This window comes from Ovis canadensis, chromosome 3 (assembly GCF_042477335.2).
Source record: "Ovis canadensis isolate MfBH-ARS-UI-01 breed Bighorn chromosome 3, ARS-UI_OviCan_v2, whole genome shotgun sequence".
NCBI lineage: Eukaryota > Metazoa > Chordata > Mammalia > Artiodactyla > Bovidae > Ovis > Ovis canadensis.
In genome coordinates, this window is record NC_091247.1 from 221,817,356 (window position 1) to 221,842,358 (window position 25,003).

The 25,003-nt window shown below is 57.4% G+C and overlaps 1 protein-coding gene across 1 annotated transcript; it reads right to left on the reverse strand.

Annotated features, from left to right (window-relative positions):
- Positions 1-326: 326 nt before the first annotated feature.
- Positions 327-25,003, reverse strand: KCNJ4 (potassium inwardly rectifying channel subfamily J member 4). The gene is made up of 2 exons (XM_069586517.1): positions 24,672-25,003; positions 327-2,431 (listed from the first exon to the last, which is right to left on the reverse strand). The coding sequence occupies exon 2, from the start codon at positions 2,390-2,392 to the stop codon at positions 1,058-1,060; it is 1,335 nt and encodes a 444-aa protein (XP_069442618.1). The 5' UTR covers positions 2,393-2,431; positions 24,672-25,003; the 3' UTR covers positions 327-1,057.

Genomic DNA, 25,003 nt, shown 5'->3' on the forward strand with positions numbered 1-25,003 from the left:
TACACACATACATACAACACACACACACCACACACATACATACCACACACATACAGCATACACATACATACCACACACACACACACAGCATACATACCGCACATATACACACACCATGCACACATACATACATGCACACATAGCACACACAGCGCACACATACATACCACACTTACATGCAGTTCACACACAGAGACACATGACACACACATGCAGGCACCCCATACGCACAGACATACCACACAGACACACATCAGGCTGGTCTCTCTCTGTCCCTCTTTCTCTGTCTCTTCTTCCCAACCCTCCATCTTCAACCAGCCCACCCCTAGTGGACCATATACTTTATTAAAAATATATAGATACAAACTCCATTGTCAATCTGGGCTGGGCCTATGGGCCCAGAGGGACCGCAGGGAGGGACGGCCCTTATCCTGCTCCTTGGGGTCCCACTTCTGCACCCAAACCCAACACTATCCAGGGGCCAAACAGCTGGCTCTAAGGGCCTCGAGCGACCAGCCAGCTGGGTGGGGAGGGGGCGGGGTGCCCAGAGAGGGCCTGCACCGCCTGGTCCTGCGGGCACACATGGCAGAAGGTGGATTCGGTGCCTCCATCTTTCCATTTATAGATATTTACAAAAGAAAGTCATGAGCAACAGACCACAGTCATGCAGAAGAAACGCACCCCCCTCCCACCCTCCCAAACTAGCCAGTGGCCCACCCCAGAACCCCAAGATGCCCACCCCCCAACAGTCCAGGCACCTTCCCCAAGGTTCTGAGAGCAAAGGGGGAATGTCCTTGAAGGGTCGGTGGGGAAAGGGTGGGGGGTCTGGGGTTCCTGAGCTCGCCAGTGGGTAGGTGCTGGGGAGTCGGGTGTCCTGGCCCTTTCCCAGGCCTGGGTTCTGGAGTCACTAGGAAGGGCTCTCCCAGTCTTTGAAGCCCTCACGTCCCTCCAGAAGGTCCGGAGCCAGGGTGAGTTCTGTCCTGAGTGTGGAGGGGGTGTCCTGGCAGCACACCCCCCAGCGAGGCTCCTGTGGGAAGCAAGAAGGCGGGCTCGGAGGTCAGATGGCAGACTCCCTGCGGTAGGAGATGTTGTCCAGCGGGAGGGTGGCTTGCATGCGCTCCAGATCCAGGTGGCTGCCAAACTCCAGCATCCGGATGATGCCCGCCTCCTCCTTGGAGCCCGCCTCCAGGCCCAGGCCCGCAGCCACAGCGGCAGCGGCCGCAGCCTCCTCCTCCATCTCCTCTTCCTCCTGGCTCATGAGGGCCAGCTCGTTCTCGTAGCAGAAGGCACTGGGCGGGGGCGGTGGGGCGGGCAGCACGGTGATCTTGCTCTCCTGCAGCTCCCGGGCAGAGCAGCAGGGCGTGCCGGCCACCTCGTAGGTCTTGTGGAAGCGCGAGTAGTCCACCTTGTAGTGGCTCTTCTCCTCGAAGACCACGGGCTCGAAGCGGTGGCCCCACAGGATCTCGCTGGCCAGGTAGGAGCTGCGGGCCTGGGTGGTCATGGCCGTGGCCTCCACCATACCCTCCAGGATGACCACGATCTCGAAGTCCTCCGACTCCAGCTCCTCCTTGCCCATCCCGTAGAGCGGGCTGTCCTCATCGATCTCGTGGACAATGATGATGGGCGAGACCAGGAAGATGCGGTCCAGGCCGATGTCGTAGCCCACGTTGAGGTCCCGCTGATCCAGCGGCAGGTACTCGCCCTCCTGGGTCATGTAGGGCTTGATGAGCTGGGCCCGCACATGGGCCTCCACAATGTGGCTCTTGCGTAGGTTGCCCACGCGCCACATGAGGCAGAGCTTGCCGTCGCGCACCGAGATGACGGCGTGGTGGCTGAACAGCAACGTCTGCGCCCGCTTCTTGGGCCGGGCCATCTTGGCCATGATGGTGCCAATCATGAAGGAGTCGATGACACAGCCCACGATAGACTGGACCACCACGGCGATGACCGCCAGCGGGCACTCCTCCGTCACGCACCGGAACCCGTAGCCGATGGTCGTCTGCGTCTCCACCGAGAAGAGGAAGGCGCCCAGGAAGCCATTCACGTGCATAATGCAGGGCTTGGGAGCCACCGGTGCCGCCCCGCCGCCTCCCGCCGCGGTCCCTGCCGCGGCCCCCGCCGGGCCGGCCTCCAGGTCACCGTGGAAGAAGGCGATGCACCAGAAGAGGAGGCCGAAAAAGAGCCAGGAGACGAGGAAGGCCGCGGAGAAGATCATGAGCATGTAGCGCCAGCGCGTGTCCACGCAGGTGGTGAAGATGTCCGCCATGTAGCGCTGCGACTTGTTGCTCAGGTTGGCGAAGTAGACGTTGCATTGGCCGTTCTTTTTCACGAAGCGGTTGCGGCGTTTCCGCCGGGGCACGTGGGCCTGCCCGTTGCGGCTGTGCCCGTGCATGTCCTGAAGCCGGCGTGGTCACCTGGGAATACGCAGGGCCTGCAGGGGAGAAGCCAGACACATGAGGTGCCAGGGAGCGAGTGCGTACTGTGGGGGATGGCTGTCCAAATGCCCCCAGGGACCCAGGTTCTAGGGTGGCAAGGAACCTGCCCAAAGATGCCCAGGGGGGGAAAAGCCTGGACTAGGACCCAAGGTTTCCTTCACCCCTCAAGCAGAATGTTAAGATGGTTCTGACAACAGCGAGGAAGTGCCTCTGTGGCCAGCCCAGCTCCAGGGTTGGGGCCTGCTGGACCAGTAGCTGAGGCCACTGGGATTCAGGTCTGAGTCCCAGCCCCTCATGCTGCACCCTCTGCCCATCATCCCCCCGCCAGAACCTCCTTTGATTGCTCTTCCCTTTCCTTCCAGGAGCTTCCAGATGCCCATCTCAGCACCGCCCCCCACCGATCATCCCACTGGCCCTGAGCAGAGGCTTTTGTGAATGCTCTGGGCCCTGCTCCCCTCCCTGTGTTCAGCCTCTGCCCTTTGGGTCTCTTGAGGGCTGGACATTCCCTTGTGCTGTCCAGTTCAGCAGCCACTGGCCACCTGTGCCTCTTACATTCAGTTAAAATTAAACAAAATGTCAGCATCAGTTCCCCAGTTGCACTAGCCACATTTCAAGGGCTCTGTAGCCACGTGTGGCTACTGGCTACCATGCCGGACAGAGTAGGTTCAAGACAGTCCCCTCAGTGCAGAAGGTTCTGCTGGGTAGCACTGGGACCCACAGCCCCACCTCAGTTCCTGTCCTGTCCCCAGACTTGTCAGGAGCTGCGGTGGATGAAGACTCCAAAGTGGCGGTCAAGATGGAAGGAAGGGGAGCTCTGAGTTTTGACCCCTGGGTAGGCATCCCTATTGCATATCACAGGTGAGGGAATGGGGGCTTAGAGAGGAAAAGTGATCTATCTAAGGCCACACAGCAGGTAAGTGGGTCCAGATCCAGGAGTGTCTAACTCTTCAGCCCCCAGGTGCTGTCATTACCACTGAGTTTACTGTGTGGAGACCTGGGGCGGGGTTAGGAGGAGGAGGGAAGCAGACATACTACTACTACCTGGCTATGTATATAACTGCAGACAACTCATTTCTCCTTTCTGAGCCTTAGTTTCCTCATCTGTAAAATGGGGATGAAAACCCTGCCTCACAGGAACCCCAGGAGACTGTAGGTACTCTGTGAAAGCCAGTGACTCCTGCCTTCCTTCCCGTTTCCCAGGGAGCAGGAGGAAGCTGGTGAGAGGTAGGATTTGCCTGTCAGCGTCCCCAGCTGTTTCAGTGGAGGCGGCCTCTCACCGTGCTGGGTGGCGGGTGTACCAGCTGGGCCTATGGAGGGCAGATCCCCCTATCACCCCTGCCTTCCATGGGGCCCCAAGAGAGAGAGATGGTGCTGTCCAGGGCCCCAGCTGGCTGGCAGGGCTGGGGCTGGGCCCAGACCCGGGTTCCTAGTAACGTTTTGGCCCAGAATTATATAAGGCTGGAAGTTTCTATTTTCTGTTCTATTCTTCTTCCTGATCTAATTGTGCATCTGTGGCAATGTTTATACACTTCCCCGGTTCAGGACAACTCGGTTGCCGCAGCAACCGGTGCGCGCCAACGCTGTAATTTAGAGATCAACGGCTTCAGCGCCTGCCTCTTCCCAGGAGAAACTCCCTCTCTCAGCCCAGGGAGTGCGAGCCCTGCCCCTCCTCCTCCCCCACGGTCACCCCACCCTGACTCTGGGTTCATCTCCCTTCCCCCCTTAAAATGAGCCCCCTGGATCCCCCAAGTCCTGGAAGTCCTAGATCCACCATGTAACTTGGGCAAGTTACTTGACGGCTCTGAACCTCAGTTTCTTCATCTGGAAAATGGGACCAGTGAGACCCATGGGTCTGAAGATCTAACAGGTAATGAATGGGGGTGGGCAATGCTAGTCCTTAAGAGGTCCTGGTTTTAGTGGGAGTCAGGCCGTCTCTGCTACCTCCCCTAGCATCCCAATGGCCAGGGCTCCAGGTGGTAGTTCCAAAGGGACTGGGGGCCAGATGTACCTTCTAGGCTATAAATGGCTTTCAGGGAAGTCTTCCTTCACTAAATATGTCCCTTTTCACTTTGTCTCATCATCGCCAATGCCTCCATGAGCACCACAGAAAGAACCAGAGCCCAAAGGAAGGGTTTCAAGATGAGTGATTTCAAGACCCTAATTTTGGGGTTTCCCTGGTGGCTCAGTGGTAAAGAATCCACCTGCCAGTGTAGGAAACTGTTTTGGTCCTTGGTCCAGGAAGATTCCCACACACCTCGGAGCAACTAAGCCCGTGCACCACGACTACTGAGCTGGGCTCTAGAGCCCAGAAACCGCAACTACTGAGCCCTCGCACCACAACTACCAAAGCCCATGCACCCTGGAGCCCACGCTCTGCAACAAGGGAAGCCGCTGCAACGAGAAGCTGAGCCCTGCAACTAGAAGTAGCCCCTGCTCATCACAACTAGCAAAGAGCTGGGCGGCGGGCGGCAGTGTAGACTCAGCACAGCAACCCCCCCAAAAAAACAACCAAGACCCTCATTTTACACCTGAGGCCAAGGAAGCTCAGAGCTGGGATGAACTTGCTAAGGGTCCCAGAGCAGCTGGGCCAGCCCTGGGCGATCACCTCGATCCCACTCCTGGAAGCTCAAGGTGCTCCTGGAAAGAGGAGCTTCCTCCCTGGAGGGGGTTGGGGTAGGGTGTGGGGTGTGGGAAGAGAGGGCCCCAGTCCAGCCAGGCAGGCTCTAGACCCAGTGGCCGCAGCTTTGCAGGATAGAAATAGAGGGGACAGAGAGCTGTGACCTGGGCTTTGGTGGCTGAAGATGGTGGGGCCCAGAGAGAGTGAGAGCCCTGCCCAAGGCCACAGAGGGGCCGCGGAGCTGCGGGCCTTGTCTGCTGCCCAAAGGGACTGGCCCTGACCTTGGGGATTCCTCTGGTGCTGCAGGAGAGGGTTCTCCACGGCGCTCCCCGCACCAGCGATGCCCACTGTTTCCCATCCCTGCGTGGAAGTGACAAGAGTCTCAGCCAAGCCCCAGGAAGAGGCTCCGCATGTCCCTGACCCCATGCTCCCCACCCTCTACACTCACACCCTCCACTTCAACGCAGCCCTAGCCTGGCCCTCTAATCAGCCCCGCCCCATCGGCCACGCCCTGTCATCAGCCTCACCCTCTCATCGGCCCCGCCCTCCCATCGGCTCCACTCTCCGTCAGCCTGGTCCTCCAGCCTCAGCCCCACACGGTAGCCTGGTGGAGATTCTCATCTCCAGGCCCCGCGCCCCCTCTCTCGGTCACAGGACCCCATTTCCCGAGCCCCTGCCCTAGGCCAGGCCCTGGGCCACCCTCGCCGGGTGCATCAGCTCGGGATCAGAAACGTCCACTCCTGGGCGGCTGGGAAAGCAGACACCGAGAGCAGGTGCTGCCCCTAGGCCCGTCACCCTCCACCTCGGGGATCCGGCGTGTGGCGCGTGCCCCTGAAGAACCTGGGCTGGTGAGAGGCCCAGCCCCTCGTCTGCAGTGACGCGTCCAGATACACCGCTGCCCGGTCACCGCAAGCCCCTGCAGGAGCGCGGGTCGGGGTTGGGGGCGGGGCTGCGCTGTGCTGCCGGCGCCAGGATCACCGCAAAGCCAGGAGTCCGACGCTCGGCGAGGGTCCGCGGATCACTGCGGCCAGAAGATGGCCAGCTTTTCTGTCCCTCGCTTGTCACACGGATCTTCCTGGCGAAGGCACAAGGGCCCGAGGGAAAAAGTATGAAAGAGAAAGGGCCACAGATGACGGGAGAGAGGCGACGGGCATTGACAACTGGGTACCACCCCCCTCCGACGGTAGATGCTTTATTAAAAGAGACAGCAAGAGGGCCCTGGCTGTTCAGGCGCCTGCACCATGGCTACAGTTAAGTACTTTTCTGGCAGGCAGGGAGCTGGTCTTACCCGCTCGCACCGAATGTGCCTCATGAGCAAGCACTGGAGAATAGGGTTTCCAGGATGGGGACCCTAAGGGCTGGCCCCCTGGCTGCCTCCCTGGGTGACCTGGGACAAGCCCATCGCCTCCCCGCTGGGTGCTTCCTGCTGTTCCTGTCTTTTATTCTAAGAGTGCAGCCTGCAACATCTTTCGTGGTGAATGTTCTTGCTTTTGGGGAAATGATGGGGATGGGAGATGCTGGTTGCTTTGTTTTTAAAGGTAATGTCCTTTCTTGGCAAAGTGGAGCATTGACAATGCTGTACAAGTTACTTTATTTGGGGGGGGGGATGGTTAATTTCGCTATGCTGTGAACATCTGGATCCTAGACAACTAGGGATACTGAGGCTGAGAGCAGGGCTGCAGCACGCGAGTTGGCAGCTGGCAGACACTTGAGCCTCTGGGAGGGAGTGAAGGTGACCAGCTGGGTTGTCAGCTTGCTCTCCTGCCCCTTCCTAGGGAGTTAATGAGGGCTGGATCCTGCCTGCTAGGGGGTCCGGAGAGGCTGGAGGACCAGCCCACCCCTGTGTCCTCTTAGGCTTTACTTATGATTTTATGACACTGAATGCACCCTCCTTGCCCACCACTCCTTTTGCAAAAAAAAAAAAAAAAGAGAGAGAAACTGCTAAAGTGGCAGCAGCTCCTGCAGGCTCCAGCAGCCCAGGCAGGCTGTGGGGTGAGTCTCCCCATGAGTACCCTGCCCCTCGTGGGAGTCACAGTGGTTTCTGCACATCATGCAGGCTCTCTGGCCCCAGACAGCAGCAGCAGTGGGTTCTGAGACCCAGGGCAGGCAGGTGCACTCAGCCCCGAGACGCGGGAGGGAGGTGGGGGGCAGAAGCCTGGATATAGGGAGCCCTTAGCCCACCGGCCCTGGAGAAGAAAATGGAGAATTTGATGGACAGAGGAGACTGGAGGACTACAGTCCATGGGGTCGCAAAGAGTCAGACATGACTGAGCGACTCACACTAGCCCAACGGCAGGACTTCGGCCATCCCTTTGATGTCAGTGGGACAACAGGGAGGTGAAGGCACCAGCCCGTGGTCACACAGCTCAGTGTGGGCCTTGCTGAACCTGCCATCCCTCTCGGTGGCCACCCTCAGAGAAGGAACACTCTGGAAGTGCCAGCTCTATGCCAGGCGCTGCCTGGTCTCTCTCGTTGACGCATCACTGCAACTCTTTGTTAATTTAACAAGTATTTATTAAGCACCTACCACAGCAACAAGCATGGTTATTATTTCTCTTCTCAGCTGAAGAATCACAGGCTGGGGGTGGGGTGGGGATGGGGGAGTAGAGATGGGGTCACACAGCAGATGAGGCAGATTCTGACTCAGGCCCGCTGGCTCCAGGCCCTGGCTCAGCCTGATTCCCAGCCTCTGGCCTTCCCTTCACCTCTCACAATGCCCTATGCAACCCAGACCCCCTTGTGCCTCTCCCCGGCCCTTCAGGCTCAGCCCGAGCCCCCCTGTTCTCTGAAGTCTTCCGAGGCTGCACTGCCAGCTGCCAGCCCTGCTTTCTTGCAGCCCCTTGGCCGTCACTCAACTGCTCTTCAACTGTGTGGAAACATGGGCTGGTTAAAGCCTCACATTTGGGGCTTTAACCAGCACGTTAGGCTCTTGGGCTCAGTTCTCCTTCTAGCATGTCCTCTGTGAACCTCAGTTTGCTCATCTGCAAAGTGAACATGGTGCTAACAATGCCTGCTGCTGCTGCTGCTGCTAAATCGCTACAGTCGTGTCAGACTCTGTGTGACCCCAAAGACAGGAGCCCACCAGGCTCCCCTGTCCCTGGGATTCTCCAGGCAAGAACACTGGAGTGGGTTGCCATTGCCTTCTCCAATGCATGAAAGTGAAAAGTGAAAGTGAAGTCGCTCAGTTGTGTCTGACTTTTAGCGACCCCATGGACTGCAGCCTACCAGGGTCCTCCGTTCATGGGATTTTCCAGGCAAGAGTACTGGAGTGGGGTGTCATCGCCTTCTCCAAACAATGCCTACCTCACCTATATAATAGAAACATCGGCTGAGGGGTCAACAGGTCATTGCAGGTAAAACGCAAAGAATGAGATGAAAATGATGATGACGAGGATGAGGCAAGAACTCTGGCCTGGAAGACCAGAAACCCAGCTTCAAGACCCAGCTCCACCACTAACTGTTCCAGCCAGGGGCTCCTTCTCTCCATCTATAAGACGGGGGACCTTACTAGCTCTCCAGTAGGGCAGTGGGGAAGAAGGAAGTGGAATGGAAGAAGGGCCCAGTGCAGTGTCTGTAATTAGGCAGGCGATGGGGTGGGTGCTTCTGAGTCTAAGCAGCTTCCCCCTGCTATGAGCCCTTCGTGGGCCTGAACGGGAGACTGACTCTTCTCCAGAGGGCAAACCCACAGGGCAATGCGGGCAGTGCAGGGCCGGGATGGGAGGTATAATTTCCCTGGGGGAGGTGGGAGGAATTAACTCCACTGTCCCATTTCCCAGCCCTTTGAGGAGCACAGGGCCTCCTTCTACCCCAGCTCTGACTGAGGCCTCTCAGGCCTGGACTATCTGGTTGAGGGACGGGGGGATCGTCCTTTAATCATATACACCCAGGGATTTGGAGGAGGAAAAAGACTTAATGCAGGCAGCTGAGCTCAGTGCCTCCAAGAGTAAGAGGCAGCTGGGGATGGCAGCCACTAGGGTGCCCCGTCCTGCCCGCGGCCCGCTGCGGGCCTCTGTCCCGCTCTGCAGGCCCCCTAAGAGGTTGAACTACTTTCTCTTGACGATTCTCGAGATCCCACACCTTCTCCCTCCCAGGGCAGTGACTCTGACTCTGGAGTCTCTGTGCCATTTTCTGACTGTGTGATCTTGGGCAAGTTACTTAACCTCTCTGGTCTCTGCGAGCCACATCTTTAGGTGGGACGAATAGTATGCCTCACTGAGGAGTAAATGGGATCATGCACAGGTGCCAAGCACACAGTAAGAGGTCGATAAGTAATACAAACAGTTCTTTCCTGAAACTCCATCCCTGGATTTCAGATGTCCTGCCCTGCAGCCCACCCTGCACCATCACGTGGCCCCATCCAACTTTTCTTCCACCAGCACAAGGGAGCAGGTAAATAAGAGCAGTGGCCTCAGACTCTCACAGAGCTGGGCAGGAGGCAGGCTCAGTCCTGTCTGGCACCAGCAGGATCCTTGACCTCTAAGCTTCAGTGTCTTCATTTGCAAACGAACATAGTAACGCCTACCTTGCAGGGTGGTGTCCTGAGGGCCAGAAGCAGATTGTCAACTGTCATAAAAGTGCAGGCCACACTGTGGGGACTCAAGAAATGCTCTTCCTTCCCGACACCTTCTTTGGTACCCCGAAATCCCCCTGCACGCACAGTCCCTTCCCCACTGGGCACGGTGTGACGGAGCAAAATCCACACAGAGCAGTTAGTATGCACTTGCTCTGGGCGGGCACTGTTCTGAGTGCTTTATGCTGATCAATTCCTGCCGTCCTCACCGTGACCTCAGAGGAAGTTTCCATTTTCAGCCCTACTTTATTTATTTAAAAAAATTTTTTTTTTGGGGGGGCCACACCTCGTGGCTTGCGAGCTTTTAGTTCCCCAACTAGGAATCAAATCTGTGTCCCCTGCAGTGAAAGCGTGAGTCCTAACCACTGGGCCGCCAGGAAACTCCCTGTCCCTGCTTTAGAAGTAAGAAAACCAAGGCACAGAAAGGTTCCTCAAGTTGCTGAAGGTCACACAGCTCACAAGTGGTAGAGCCAGGATTTGGGCCCAAGCAGCTGACGCCAGCGCACATTCGTTAGACGGTCTGCTCTCCTGGCCTCGGAGCAATGCTGCCACATCAAAGCCTTTTCCACTTAGTAAGCATTTATCACGCCTGCCCTTCTACGTGCCGAGTTCTGTCCAGTTCAGTCTTGTCAGGAAAGGAGAAACTGGGTCAGAGGGCAAGTTGGAGCCAAGCTCTGGGTCCCTGACTTCAGGCCTGGCCAGGTCTGAGCAGCGTGGGGCCAACTGGCTCATTCCTCCAGCTCTGCACCTCACCTCTCCCTCCAACCATTCGGCCATCCGGTGAGCAGGTTTGGAAAGCGAATTCCCCAGAATGTCCAGCTGGGCCTTCCAATCATGGCCAAGTGGCAGGAGGATCCAACGGCCTGGCTCTAACCTGCAGGGATGCCCTCTGCTGAACTGCTGAGGCCTGGCCCCTTCCGTGACTGACAGCGGCTCCCTACCCACAAAGGAACCCCTTCTGTTGGCCAGACAGTCCCACCAAAGAGGCCCCTCAAACACTTTTGTCCTCTTCCTTACAGGAATTTGAAGGCGGATCCCCAAAGGCTTCTCTTTCCCAGAACAACCTCAGCTGCCTCACTAGTCGGGGAGCCAAGGCCTTGCTGGGGCTTCTAGGGACCCTCTCTGCTGCGTGCTCATCCCTCAAGGGCACTCACTCCTGCTGCACACTTGCCTCGGGTCAGGCACTGGCGTGGACTCACCCAGCTCCTACGTAACACATAACAAGCATTTGCCTGGGCAGCAGCCATGGATTGTAGCTAGCTGCTTGAAGGAAAAGTATGGGGCAATGTGAGAAAGGAGACAACGGGCCCTGCTTTGATGCGGGTCCCTGAAGGCCTCGTTGAGAAAATGACGTTTAAAACTGAGACCTGAGGAGTAGGTAGGCGCCAAGACAATCCGAAGAGTTGTGTATCTGTGTGAAGGATGGGTGTAGAACATTCCAGAAAGGGAATCTGCAGCAAGACCAGAGAGCAGGAGTGAAGTGAGCCAGAGGGAGGAGAGCTGCCCCAGGGGAGGCCCCGGGGAGTGGGGCGCAGGGTTGTGGAATTCACCTTCGTGGTTACGGGAAACTGCAGGCGGTCAGGTTCTGCCTGGTTTGATCCTTTAAACTTTCACATGACATCTTTAAGATAACTAGGGATAAGCAGTCATTATAACAGACCCTTGTGTATCCACCACTGGGCTTCAGAAAAAACCATCCTCAATATGGCCCCAGTGGCACCCCTGCCCTTGTCTGGCCTCAGAGGCCACCGCTGCCCGAGCGGGCCCGCTTACTGAGGGATGAGATGTGCCAGGATGCTGTGTGGGGCACAGTAGAAGCTGGAGGTCGGGAAGAGGGCTACTGCTGCTGCCCAGGCGGGTGATGATGGGCGGCTTGGAGCTGCCAGGGTGGTGGCAGTGTTGCTCGAGAGAAGTAAACAGATTGGGGACACATTCTGGACAAAAAGCCCCCAGGCGGTGGGGGTGGGCTACGTGGAGGGCAGGGAAGAGGGGTGTCAGGAACAGGTGATGGTTAGATGCTGAAAGAGGACCAGGTCTAAGGAGCAACAGTTCCCAGTGTGCAGTGGCCTTGGAATGGCCGCATGGGGAAGTCCAGGAGACTCATCTGACGGGCACACCTCGGGGAGGTTGTAAGGTGTGAGAGTGGATGAGATCTTCTGGGCAGGAATGCTGGATGAGAAGAGAGGGGGGCTTGAGACCCAGCCCTGAGCATCTCCTGCACGTCAATGAGAACCTGGCCTAGCAGATGGAGGCCAAGAGGCAGACGGAGGGGAATGTGAGGACAGTGGGGCCCCTAAAGCCGGGAGAAGGGGGGAGATGAACAGAGTTGACCAGTTGACCAGCCCAGCCCAGCCCACCAAAGCCAGTGACTCCACCTGCCTCCCCACTGGGACACATTCTCTCTCCCCAGCCAAAAACAGGTGAAGACTCCTCACGGGCAGAGGAGAGGGCAAGGTGCTGGGCAAGCTGGGGGAGGAGGGGAAGGCAGAGGGCAGGAGCAGAGGTGAGTTTAGGACAGCCCACGACTGCCCTCCCCACCCCAGCTCCCCAGCTGGGATGGGGATGGAGATCCTGGCCAGCCCCTCCCCAATTGTCTCCATGACCAGCCCCTTCCCCATTGTCCCATTCTTGGCTGCTCAGCAAACACATCTCTAGGAGCTGGGGCTGGGCAGGTAGGTCTCTCAGACTTGGGGGCATCAGGGTTGATGCCCCTGGCTCACACATGATTCCCCGGATTCTCCATGGGGTTCACAGGCCAAACCTGAGAAGAGATGTATGTAGCGGGGTGGGTAAGGGGATCAGAGTTGCGTGCCAGGGATAATTCAGCAGAGGCCACCCCAGGTGGCTTCGGAGAGCCACAGGACTGCCTGTGACAGTTGTGTGGGCTCCTGGGACCAGGGCCTGCAGACAGTTCTGCACTCGAGGAGCCAGGTGCCGGGTGTGCCCAGCCCAAACTGGAAGCAGCCCAAACAGGATGGCGCGCCACGTAGCCAGGGAAAAAGGAGGGGGAGGCCGGTCAGGAGCCGTGTGGGTCTCTAAGATGTGTTTTTAAGTGAAAAAAAAAAAAAAGGCAACCGTGGGGAACACTGAGTATAGTATCTACCGTTTGTACAAAAAAGGAGAGGGAGGAAATTTACAGATACACATATTTGCTCGTCTGGGCTTGTCTGTGGATGGGGACCCAGGAAACTGGTGACACGGGCTGCCTCCGGGGAGGGGAAGCAGGTGGCTGGGGCAGGGGTGGGAGGAGGAACTCTCACTGTATTCCCGTTTGTGTCTTTTTAAATTTTAGAACCATTTGAATGTATCACCTACAACAACAAAAAAAAGACACATAGAAAACTTTCAAATTACTGTGTACATATGTGTAGAAGGGTCATAGCACTCATAAGGTCCTCAAAAGGGACTGTGATCCTGGAAGGGGAGAGAACAAACAGTTCACTTAGATGCTGACTGGCCATGGAAAAATGTCTTAACCTCTCTGAATTGCTTCCATAAAAAGGGGAGGGATTACACCCACTTCACGGGCATGTTGCAAAGATGAAAAGTGACCTTGGAGGGTAAAGCATTATCAGCTGTGCATAGACGCTTCTTGAAGGGGATACTTGTCATCCAGCTCTCTCCACAGCCCCTCTAAGACTCCTATGAGCCCACGGTCCTCCCAGCGGTCCTCACGGAGGCCGCTGGCTCGCCCTTGCCCCCCTCCTCGAGTCTTCCAAGTCGAGGGCCTCTCTCCGGGTCACCCCTGTCCCAGCCTCTCTGTTCAGAACCCACTCGGTGTCCAGGCTCAGCCTCCACTTAAGGTACCACCTGGCCCCGATCGCCCTCCCAAGACAAGCAGATTCAGCTCCTGCTCAGGGGTCAGGAGGTATCTAAGAGGCATCGTGAACCCAGCATAGCCAAGACTTCCCCATCTCAGTCTGTGACCTCCTGGGGGCCGCTCAGGCATCACATCTTCAACCCTCCCCAAACCCAAGCATCAGGATAACATCACAATAACCAACATTAGTGTTTACTCTCCCTGGAGAAGGAAACCACGGACTGGGGAGCCTGGTGGACTGCAGTCCCTGGGGTCCCAAAGAGTTGGACACGACCGAGCGATTAAAATGAGTGTTTACTCTGGGCCAAACCCTGGAGGCTCCTTTGACCCTCATGACATCCCAGAGTTGGGTGCTGTTATTTTTTTCCCCACCGTCCCTCCGGGAGTTCAGGAGCTGCCCCCAAGGGGTGAACGGAGGGACTGAGACCTGGACTCGGGCCCCACGCTGAGTCCATCCAGCCTGCAGCACCCTCCCTGCAGCCAGCCACACCCCCGCCGGCAACTCCGTGGGGTCCTCTCTGAGCCTCCTGCCTCCACTCCCCACGCAATCCTGTCTCCGCACGGGCTGAGGACCCACGTCACTCCTTAGCATGGAGCTCTGCTTCTCACTGAGTCCTCCTGCCCTCTGACCTCCCCTCTCCTCTCCCACCCTGACCCCCCAGCCATGCGGGTCCTCCTTCTTGTCCCTCTGGGTCTGTACATTGGGCCACCCCTTCTGAATGAGATCCTCTGAGACTCCCCGGTTCGTACCTTCCTACCATTCCAATCTTGACTCAAAGGCTGCCTCCTCCGAGAGGTCCCGCAGGTGCTCTCCGTCTGCGTCCTGATCTTCCACACAGCGTTTGTCTGATCCAAACCTATTTCACCCGCAATCTCTGCAAGTGCTGAGGGACCTCCACCCTTGGCTTCACCCCGAACCCCAGTGCCTGGCACACGGGGACACTTTATAAACATCCAATGACTGCCAAAACCAAGATACTTTCAGCTCGTCATAATTCCCGTCAGGGACCTACGGAGGGCGATGTGGCAGAACGTGACCAGGAGGAGCTATTTTTGTCACCAGAGTCAGGGGAGCCTCTCAGTGGAGGTGGCCTCTGGAGCAGGGACCAGAAAGAGACCTTCTGTGGTGCTGGAGCCGGGCAGGATGTCTGGGGCCTTAGGCCTGCGCCTCACGCTCTCATGGAGCACTGGCTTCTTTGCAGGTGTCCCCAGGTGTCCTCCCAGTGGGGTGCCCAAGGTCCTAGGCCCAGAAGACAAGCTCTAAGAACAGGAGGGGGCAGTGGTGGTGTGGGCCACAGGCAGGGCCAGCAGGAGAAAGCGGCAGACGGGCCTCGGAAGGGCCAGAGACAGCGGTAGGAATAGTCCTGCTCATCCAAGGCCATGAGGGACTGTCACTATCAGAATGCCTACTATGTGCAGGCAAAGAGCTACAAGCTCACCCGTCATCTTTGACCATCTGAGCAGGCTCCTGATGCCAGACTCTCAGACTCCATTTATTCATTCCTTCATCACCCTAAAAACACGCTCAGCTGGAATGGCAACTGCCCTCATGCCTGATGCTAAAGCTGAAGCTCCAATACTTTGGCCACCAGATATAAGAGCCAGCTCATTGGAAAAGACCTTGATGCTGGGAAAGATTTAAGGTAGGAGAAGGGGACAACAGAGGATGAGATGGTTGGATGGCATCACTGACTCAATGGACCTGAGTTTGAGCAAATTCTGGGAGATGGGGAAGGATGGGGAAGCCTGGCATGCTGCAGTCCATGGGGTCACAAAGAGTCGGACATGACTTAGTGACTCAACAACAACTGCCTGGTGTGTGTCCAACACTGTCCGGTGCTTTCCCTCAGAGGGCACTCTGTAAATTATTGTGGAATGAATAAACATTTATTGAGCACCTACTGTGTGCGGAGAGAAAAAAATGAATACGACAGCACTCTGCTTTGCTGAGTTCTGTGTACAAGTATCTGCAGACAGGAGGAAAGGGTCCTCACGACCAGAGGGCTTAGAGAGAAGGTCCCCAGAAAGACATGGAGCAAAAGACATTCCCCAAAGGGGAATCAGGGCTGGGAGGGGCAGCAAGTGGGACCTAGGCCTCAGGGTGGGATGATTAACCAGGAGGCTCAGGGGCCTGGAGCTAAGTGGGCTACTGGGCAAAGACAGAGGGGTCTGAGGAGAGAAAAGCAGCAATTCTTGGCACTTACATTCTCAGAAACCAAACATCCCAGAAAAAAAGAATCTGGACACTCAAGCCTCTCTCAGTGGCGCCTCCAAGATTTCTACACAGAGGAGAACTTTCCAACTTTCTGATCAAGACCCAGAGTGAAAGCGAACATACTGTACTTGTTATACAATAGGGTCCATACATTTTAAAAGCTGAAATAGGAGCCTCACCCTATTCACTCAGCCAGTAAAGGTCTGACTGCAATGCAGGAGACCTAGGTTCGATCCCTGGGTCAGGATTGTCCCCTGGAGAAGGAAATGGCAACCCACTCCGCTGTTCTCGCCTGAAGAATCCCATGGACAGAGGAGCCTGGCGGGCTACAGTCTATGGGGTCGCAAGAGTCGGACAAGACTGAGTGACTTGCATGCACAGGAGCATCACAAAGTAATATTTGCCCTCACATATAAGTGTTTGAAATTTTTTATTTCATTAAAAAAGACATAAGTAGTGGACCCACAAACTCAATTTCACAACCATTAATGGGTCAGGACGTGGACACAGGTTGAAAAGCACACACCTTTGTGGTGCTTAGGAGCTGTGAATAGTTTGAGATGGGATCTAGAGCTTATCTTGAAACTGTGAGTGACTATTCTTGGATTGTGGGCTTTTGGGGGGGCACAACTGTGGGGTGAGTTGTTGGAGGCCAAGGGGGAATATTTGGACAAGACTGTCAGATCGTCAGGGTCCCAGGACCACCACGCTGTGGCCCAGACAGGAGGGACTTCAGGTTCTGGGTCCAATCCCTTCCCCGGGTCTGGGTTAGAACCCACTGCTGTCCCCTACAACAGATGCCAGAGCAGTTGCTTGCCCACCTCCCATGATAGGGATCTCAGCCGCTTCTCAGCAGCTCCCTCAAGTATGGGGAGTGAGGCTGTGCCAAGCTATTAAGGCAGCTGATGACTGGAAGTCCTTCCCAGGGCTGACTGTTCTCGCTGTCCCCTGGCCTGTTATCTCAGGGATTCAGGCCAGCTTGAGCACGAGGCTATGGCCTGCTCTCTGCCCCACTCGGGTCCCTCTCCTCCCTGTGGCCCGGCTCCTGCCCTGTGTCTCGGGGGTGGCCCTGGGGCCCAGCCAGAGAGAGGCTCCTTCCAAGGTCAGCTGGCCTCAGGATCTGCAGCTGCACAGCCTGGCGCTGGTGCTCAGCCAGCCCTGCACCCCCACCCAGCAGGTCTGGAGGGCTTAGCGGAGAGGTCAGGTGCCAACACTCAACATGGCCAGAGCAGCAGAGCCTGAAGGTGATGGCTGAGGACCTGGAAGTCTGCCAAGAGTGGCCACTGAGTGGGCGGGACACACAGAAGCCCATGTCCACAACAGGCCAGGTTATACTCCCAGGCTCACGAGATCTCCCTGGCGACCCGTAGGTGCAGGGGCACTAGCCCACCCAAAGAGTCAGGGGATGGAGGCTTGGAGGGGTGGAAAGGCTGCTGAAGGCCACACAGCCGCTCAGGGGTGCGGTTGGACTTAAACCCAGATTTTCTGTCCCTCACCCACAGGGATCACGGAAGCCTAAGGGGCGCAGCCTCGCGGGGAGCAGGGGAGAACTGGTCTGCCTCTGGGAGGGGAACAGGCCGGAGTCCTCGGGCCCCAGGGCCAGAGCCAAGGCAGTAGGGCCAGGCAGGTAGCAATTAGCTGAACCTTCCAGACACAAGTGGGCTGTGTCTGGAGGAGGTGGGGAGCTCCCCCTGAAAAGGGTGCGGGGGGCTCTGATGTCCATGGGTGAGTGACTGCAGCTGTGTCTGCCCCCTCCACGTTACCCACAGCAGGGCCCCTCTAACTCTGGGCCTCCCACCTCCCTTGGGGGGCCTCATGGAGTTCCCAAATTTCTGACCCCCATCCCATCTGTGACCCAGACTGAGTGGCACCTTAGCTCTTCCAGGCTGGGGATGGAGGGCTAAACTTCTCAGGGCTGCAGTGGGAGAAGGGAGGCTCCAACAGGAATGTGGGGTGGGGGTTAAAGAGGAGTTGCCGGGTTGGGTGGGGAAGAGACTTCACTGGGGCATCCCAGAAGCCAGACGGTAAAACTTGGTGCCGATCCTGCCTCCGAGACAAGGTTGGGTGAACGCCCCTCAGGAGGCCTCAATCTCCCCATCAGTAAAATGGGATCAGCCCCTCATGGTGGACATAGCCCCTCCTCCTTGGCCTCTCGAAGGTCCTCTCCTATCCTGGTAGCCTGGGTGGGGCTGGGTGGGCACGAGAACAGATGGGGTAGCAAAAGGAAAAAGCCAGGCTCTCCCCACTCAACTCCATCACCATAGGTTGTCCCTTCACACAGAGGAGCAAAGAGAGGTTCCTAGGGGACGTTGACCTGGTGAATGTCACTGGGAACAAGTAAGTGATCCAATCCAGGCCTACCTGACTTGGGCAAACTTCTTCGCTCAGCTGCACCCACTGTGACAAGGGGGGCTACTGCCCCTGCCCTTCTCTCCCACCTAGAGGTTTTCCCAGGAGATCAGCTCATCCCCCATGTAGATACTGGGAGCATCTCACGAGACAGGGGGTGTCAGCAGCCCTAGGAGGCGAGAGGCAAAGGAATCAGAAGGAGTCCTGGGCTCTGGTCCAGCCCCAACTCTGTCACCCTTGCTGTGTGACCCTGGGCAAATCACTATGGTCTCTGGGCTCCCAGCAGAGTGCTAGAGAAACAACAGACACAGGAGCAGGCCAAGGCTGCAGGGCAAAGGTGAGGAGAGTGGCCTCCATTGTCCAGGGGCTGTTTCTGCCCAGCTCCACCCATACTCCGCCGCATCTTGACCCTGCCCTTCGGAAGTCCCTCAGACCCCACACCAGGCCCACCCAAGCAGGCCGAGACCCAAGCTGCTGGGTGATGGGTCACCACGGCAACACTGACTCCCCACACAGCTCCAGCTGGGGTCTGGACCACCAGGGCCTACCTTTCTTGGTAGCCCCGCTCCTTGACCTGCCAGTGCCCCTCATGGATGCCTCCCCTGCTCATGGGCCAGATGTTCCAGCATCTGGAGTAGGGCTGGTCAATGACTGGCCAGGTAGCCACAGGCGCAGGGTGGGGAGGGGATGGGCGCAAGGAGAGGAAGGAGAGCCCTGGCTGGATGGGGTGCACCGTCCTTCCCTCAGGGGGCCAAATGGAGGGGTGAAGGATGCCTAGAACTGGGGCTGGGTGCATTCCCAGCAGGACAAACAACGCATGGCTCTTTCTACCTGTCGGACCTGGAGCAGACTCTTCCTTTTCACTGAGCCTCAGTTTTCTCATCTGGGAAGTGGGAGTGATGGCCTTCACAGGGTGCTACGGAGGATTAAGTGAGATCACAAACATAAAGTCCAGTGTAGAGCCTGGCACATTGGACCGTGTCCCACTCCTGCAACTGGACCTCTGGGAAAACCTCTGTCACCCCAGCTGCCATCCATCAGAGCAATTCACATGTATGAGTGTGTGGGTGAACAGATGTGAGTGTGTGCAAGCATGTGAGGGAAATTGTGTATGATAGTGGGCCAGAGAGCTCAGGAGTTAGAGGGGGTGTATGTGAGTTGGGATGAGACGGGGGAAACATGGGTGGGGGCCCCGGAGGCCGCACCCCAGCACTCCTCCCACCCGTTTGCCTGGTCTATGAGTCCTGAACAGAAGCAGTGGTCTGGGAGCCTGGCAAACCCCTTCGGTTTCAAACCGGTGTCTGGTCGCTTTCCATTTGTGTCCAGTCGGCCCCTCCCCCTCGCAGAACCTTAGTTTCCCAGTCTGTGAACAGACAGAATCATCAAAGCTCAAGTCAGGTTCAACATGGGGACCAGACGGCGGGCTGGGCTGCGGGGGCAGAACTGGCCCAGGCCCTTGGGAATGGGGCGGGGCGGGGGCGAGAGGAGGGAGACCCAGAGCTAGCTGAAGCGTGAGCTCTCCCGCCCCCTGGCTGCACCCCAACCACCACCCCGGCAGTTCCTTGTGCGCGCGCCTGCAGGAGCGCGCGCACACGCGCGCGCGCGCGCGTGTGACTCAAGGTCTATTCATAGCTGAGCTCCACCAGCTGCAGCGTCACAAGCAGAGGGGCCTCAGCCCATATTATTATTTCAATTACCATCTGAATTAAAAGTTTGAGCAGCGATCAGCCCACGTAGCGAGGAGAAGAGGGAGCAGGAGAAAAATAAAGATGAAAAAGAGAAGAAGGGCTGTGCTCCGAGATTCTGCCCCCCACACACATACACACTCCAAGGAGGACTGAGTCTCTGAGGAGGCTTAAAGGTTATGCCAAGCCCCAGGATTCCTGCCTGCCCCTCGCCCGGGGGCCCAGGGTCCTCGTGGGAATGGGAGGAGCATTTCTAGAGGACAGCCCAACCACAGCTACTTTGTGGACACAGATCACTCAGCCCACATTCTTGACCACACGGATGGGCAAGCCAAGCTCAGAGAGGGTGAGGAGCTGATCTAAGGTCACACAGTGAGCCGCACCCATGGCTCCTGGTTCCAAGACCCTCTCTCACCAGACAGGCCTTCGCACGTTGTATGACACTGACAGCTGTGGGCGGCCCTAGGGCAGGACCAGGGAGGACTGAGGTGGACCTGACGTCCCCATTGGCTTCTCTTCCTGCTCCCTTCTCCCTGTTCCCAAGGCTGGCTCCCCTAGCCCAGAACCACGCACGCAGCTCTCTGCCAAACCACCCGCAGTCTGCACCCCTAGCCCCAGACCTCACTCCACCATCAGCCCAAAGACCCCTCCTTGCCACCAGTGCAGGGGACAGAGCCCTGGCCCAAATCTAACGGTCCAGTCACCTTTGGGCAGGCCATTTGCTGTCTCTGAGCCTCTGTCTTCCCCTTTGTAAAATGAGTTTTCCTCCTAGGCGCATGTCTATTTCTATGTCTTCAGAACGGAGCCCTCAGAGGATCTCTGAGGGGGTGTCATATTGTGGGGGCGACACGCCATCTCTTGCCAAGCCCCAGCCCAGGGGAGGGACATTTTCCAATCTTCCTCAAGGAAGTCCCAGGGACAGCCCCAGAGAATTGGACTGGCCCGCACTCAAATCCAGGCTCCTCCACTTCCCTGCTGTGTGACCTTGGACAAATCACAGAGACTCTCTGAGCCGTGGCTCCCCCATCTGTAACACGGGGATCTCGGCTCGACATTGTGGGGTTGCTGGGAGGGTTAAATGAGAAGGCTTTTTACAAAGGCTCCGAGCTTGATGTCTGGTGCGACGCTGTTTCTTTCTGGAAGCCGGTAAGTGATGGGGCTGCCTCCCAGCCCCTCCTAGGGACAGCAGAGACCCTGGAGATCTTGGAGCTGAGGATGTTATCAACCTCACCCAAAAAGCAGGAGTCACCAGCTCAGGACCCTGGCAGGTACTCATCTGGTTCTGTCTGAATAGCTCCCAGAATGAAGAGCTCACTACTTCACAAAATATCCACAGAAGCACCTCCAGCTCTGGGAATCTTCTAGAAGGGGCCAGAATCTTCCATCTTAACCCTCAATCCAGCCTGTCTCTCATGGGGACTGCCTGAAACTGCCTTGAAAATGAGTCTGAAAGACAGCTCTTCAAATAGACCATGCAAGGGATGGGATTAATGGTCAGGGAAGGTGGGGGTGGGACAGCCAAGAAGCAAGGAGGGAGGAGGGAGGGACCAAGGGTCTCTTAGAGCTCCTCAGAGCTCCTGGGTTCTGTCTGGGCTGGGCTCAGCCTTCCACAGGAGGCGTGTATGTGCCTGTCTGTCTCTCTGCTTGCAGCTGGGGCTGGGAGCCAGAAGCTCTGGGTTCAGGGCCCAGATCTGCTTCTTCCAACCCCAAACCATTACTGTGACCTGGGGGGTGGTCTACTTCCCTCTCTGGGCTTAAGTTTTCACTTTTGCAAAATAAATAAATAAATAAGACCATCAGACCAGTGATGTAAGTGCCAACCCTTCTGTCTGAATTGAAACCCTGTCTTGTCAGTGGCTGCTCAGCTTGCACCCCACCTCCAGGCTGGCATGCCAGGAGCCGAGGGGTATCCGAGTGTCTGGTTTCAAGCCAGAGACCTTGTCTCTTCCCCCATGCTCCTCTTCCGTGTCTAGTAGCTTTTTCACATCTAGTGCTTTTGCGGGCTCTATCAGCCAGCCCTATTTTACAGGTGAGGAGATGGAGGCCTAGGAAAGTGAAGTCACTTGCTCAAGGTCACAGAGAGCCAAAGTTCAGAACTCCCACTCTGTGACCAAGACAGCAGCAGGACTCAAGGGCATCTGTTTTCAGGAGAGTCACCAAGGTCTTGAATAGCCAACTGTTCTCTATCCAGATGTACGCTTTGTCCAGGGGGGTTGTGTCAGGGGGCTGCCCAAGGTCACACAGGCCAAGCAATGACAGATTGGGGTCCAGAACCCAGGCTCCCTGCCTCCCAGGCCTCACCCTGCCAGGGGGACAGCAACACGGTCTGACCTCCTGCCCTGTCCAGGGATCGCCACGATTAGACCCTCATCCTGCCTCGAGGCCTGACTTGGCGGCTTCCAGAAGCCCTCAACACCTGAGACTGAGGGGGAAGAGTGAGCAGGAAGACAGGAAAGAAAGTTGAGGGTTGGCCGCTTGCCCCCCAGCCCTCTGTCCCTCCCTCTCCTTCTCTCCTCGTGCAGGGGGAGCGGCGCTGATGTAATGCACTCAGCTTTGGTCCCGGTGCCAATCTCAGAAGAGAGACGACAGATTGCGTGAGCCAAATTTGGCATCCTAGGGGGAGAGGCATGAAAAGTGGAGATGTGGAGGAGAGGAGCGAGGAGCCTGGGAGGTGCGGGAGAAGGCCCCCTGCCCAGCAGACCCCTAAATGCCTCCCTCCTTCGACTCCGGCCCCCCTCCTCCCTAGCTCAACCTGGGCTCGGGGCCTCCCCTCCTCACTCTGAGAGGCCAGCCTGGCTGCTCCCCGGACCCTCCAGGCCCGGTGCTGCCGGTCCTGCCCGCCCCCCCACCCCCTCACAACACACTGCTCCAGCTCCATTTCCCACCGCCGCTAGTCTCCTGGTTACCATGTTGCTGGTTGTCATGTCGCTTACATGTCCTCGTGACTCAGTGGTCCCCGCAGAGGGGCCCCCTCCTCCTCACACCCCCCACAGCACACGCCCCCGCCTCCCCCAGATCCACATTAAGAACCAGCCCGCCCTGTAAGCCTACACGGTTCCTCCTCCCCTTCCCTCTTAGATCCTAAGCTGAGAAATTTTTTCACAGCATCTCCTGAAGCGACTTCATTCTAGCTCTGCAAATGTCTGTTAAGAACCTACTATGCTCTGGGCTTGTGTCCGCTGCTTCCTGAGACCTGACATAGTCTATAAATCACTCAGCAACCCAGTGAAGGCAGTACCATCAGTACCACTCTCCAGGTGGAGAAACTGAGGCTCAGAGAGGTCAAGCGAGAGGCCCAAGGTCACCCAGTGGAAATTCAAGGCCAGCTCTGTCTGTTCCGAGTCACCCCCAAAACTTTTTATGGGAGGAAAGCTTCTCATTCAAGGGTAACCCAAAGGTTCCTGAGAACTAGCTCCCAAGCCCCAAGTCCCTCCTCTAATTCTGAACACTCCTCTTCTTGGTCAGCCCTTTTTCAAGCCATATTCCCCTCTCCTCATTAGCTCTTCATCTTCCCAAAGGTAAAAGGAATCCTCACTCCCAACTGCTCAGTGCATTCCCCAGCCTGTGAACAGCTCTCAGCTCATGTGAGCCAAGGCCCCCCCACCCCGACTTGGAGGTCAGTGGGACATGCAGTGGTGTCCTCATTCCACAGATACGGAGGCTGAGGGTCAGGGAGAAGAGGGACTTGTCCACCGTGCTGGCTCCTCATCTAGCTGAGCTGATTTCTAGGAGCCTGAATGGAGGATATACAAGGCCCACTGCCTGGCATGGAAAACCCCAGAGAAAGCCCATCCTCTCGGTGGAGAACAGAGTAGAATGTTCTAGGTTCAGCCTTCCGATTTGGCTGTGGGTCAGCTCAACAGCCAATAGCCTTGGCTCTTGCCATGTTGCACCTCAGCCTTTACCCCACCACTCTCTTCTAAATTTTGTTCCCTTCATCCTTGTCCAAGCTGGGGCCACAGTTTGACTCTCAGGCCCCCAAATACTGCTAAGGGCTCTCCCAAATCCCAAAGCCCTGGAGGTCACAAGACTGGATGTGGGGGAGAAGCAGAATAGACAGTTCGCACACACACACACACACACACACACACACACACTCAGCGGCCCAGCTCCTCTCTGAGCCTTGCATGGATGGCCTCGCTCTCTTGGTTCCCCAGTACCTCAGCCTGCTTCTTGACACTCTGCTGCTCTTGAGGCCCTCATCTGCCAACTTAGCCAGGCTACCCTCCACCTGTCTCTCCCCCACCCCCAACCCCTCCCCATGGTAGAGCCTGGGCTCTGGGGACAGAAGTGTGATGGAGATGCTGGTGGGGGGAACGCTGGACACTGTCGCAGTTGGAGGGAAGTTTCCCTACTCCAGGGCTCATTCAGACCTCTCTTTCCTGGGGGTTCTCCGTCTGGGCAGGGAAAAGGAGTCTAGCCTCTCTCTCCACAGCCTGCCTCCCACACTGTGAAACATGAACTGCCTTCTTCCCTGGATACTCGTCTACCCACCCTAGGGTCTTGGGGTCCAAAGTAGGTACTCGAAACACAAGTGGGATTTTGTTCAAGCAGGGCCCTTTGCCAACAGGCTGCAGTTGGGGAGATGAAAAGGAGACGGACCCTTCCCCCTCCCCCCTTGCCACAAGTCACCTGCCTCGAAACTCCTCCAACCCAGTGTGACAACTGGAGGTGGGTGGAGGCAGGGAAAGGTCATGGCCGGGACAGGAGGTCAAGGAGCCTTTCCCTCACCTCTACCCCCGTTTTCTGGCAGAAACCCAGACCTCGATGCTTCCGACGACGACGGATAGAGGACAAAACTCACCAGATCCCAGGGAATCGCCTGACCGCGCTGAACGCGCGCCTGGCAGCGGGAACCCAGGTTAGAGATCAGGTTCAGAGCGAGCGGGGCCCGAGCCGCCAGGTCCCGGGACACACAGACACGCACGAGACCGGACAGACGGACGGACAGAGCCAGCGGCGAGCGCGGGCCCGGCTTACCGCGGGGCGCAGGGTCCGACGAGTCTCCGGGAGGCGGCGAGCCGGCTTTACATCCCAGGCGCGATCGGGCGGGCGGCGTCCCGGGCGGGGAGAGGGGAGTCCCGGCGCCCCCTCCCTGCGAACTCGGCGGGCCGGCCCCGCCCCCCCCCTCCGGCTGTCTGTGGGTCTGTCCGTCGGTCCCCGGGTCTGCTGGTCTCCGGGCCGTCCCGCGCCGCTCTCGGCGGGCCGCCCAACTTTTCAGCGTTGCCCTGTGCCGCGCCCTCGGCGCCGCCTCGGCTTCAGCATCGTCGGGCCCCGGGGCCGGGGCTCAGAGCGCAGGGGTCCGGGGGCCC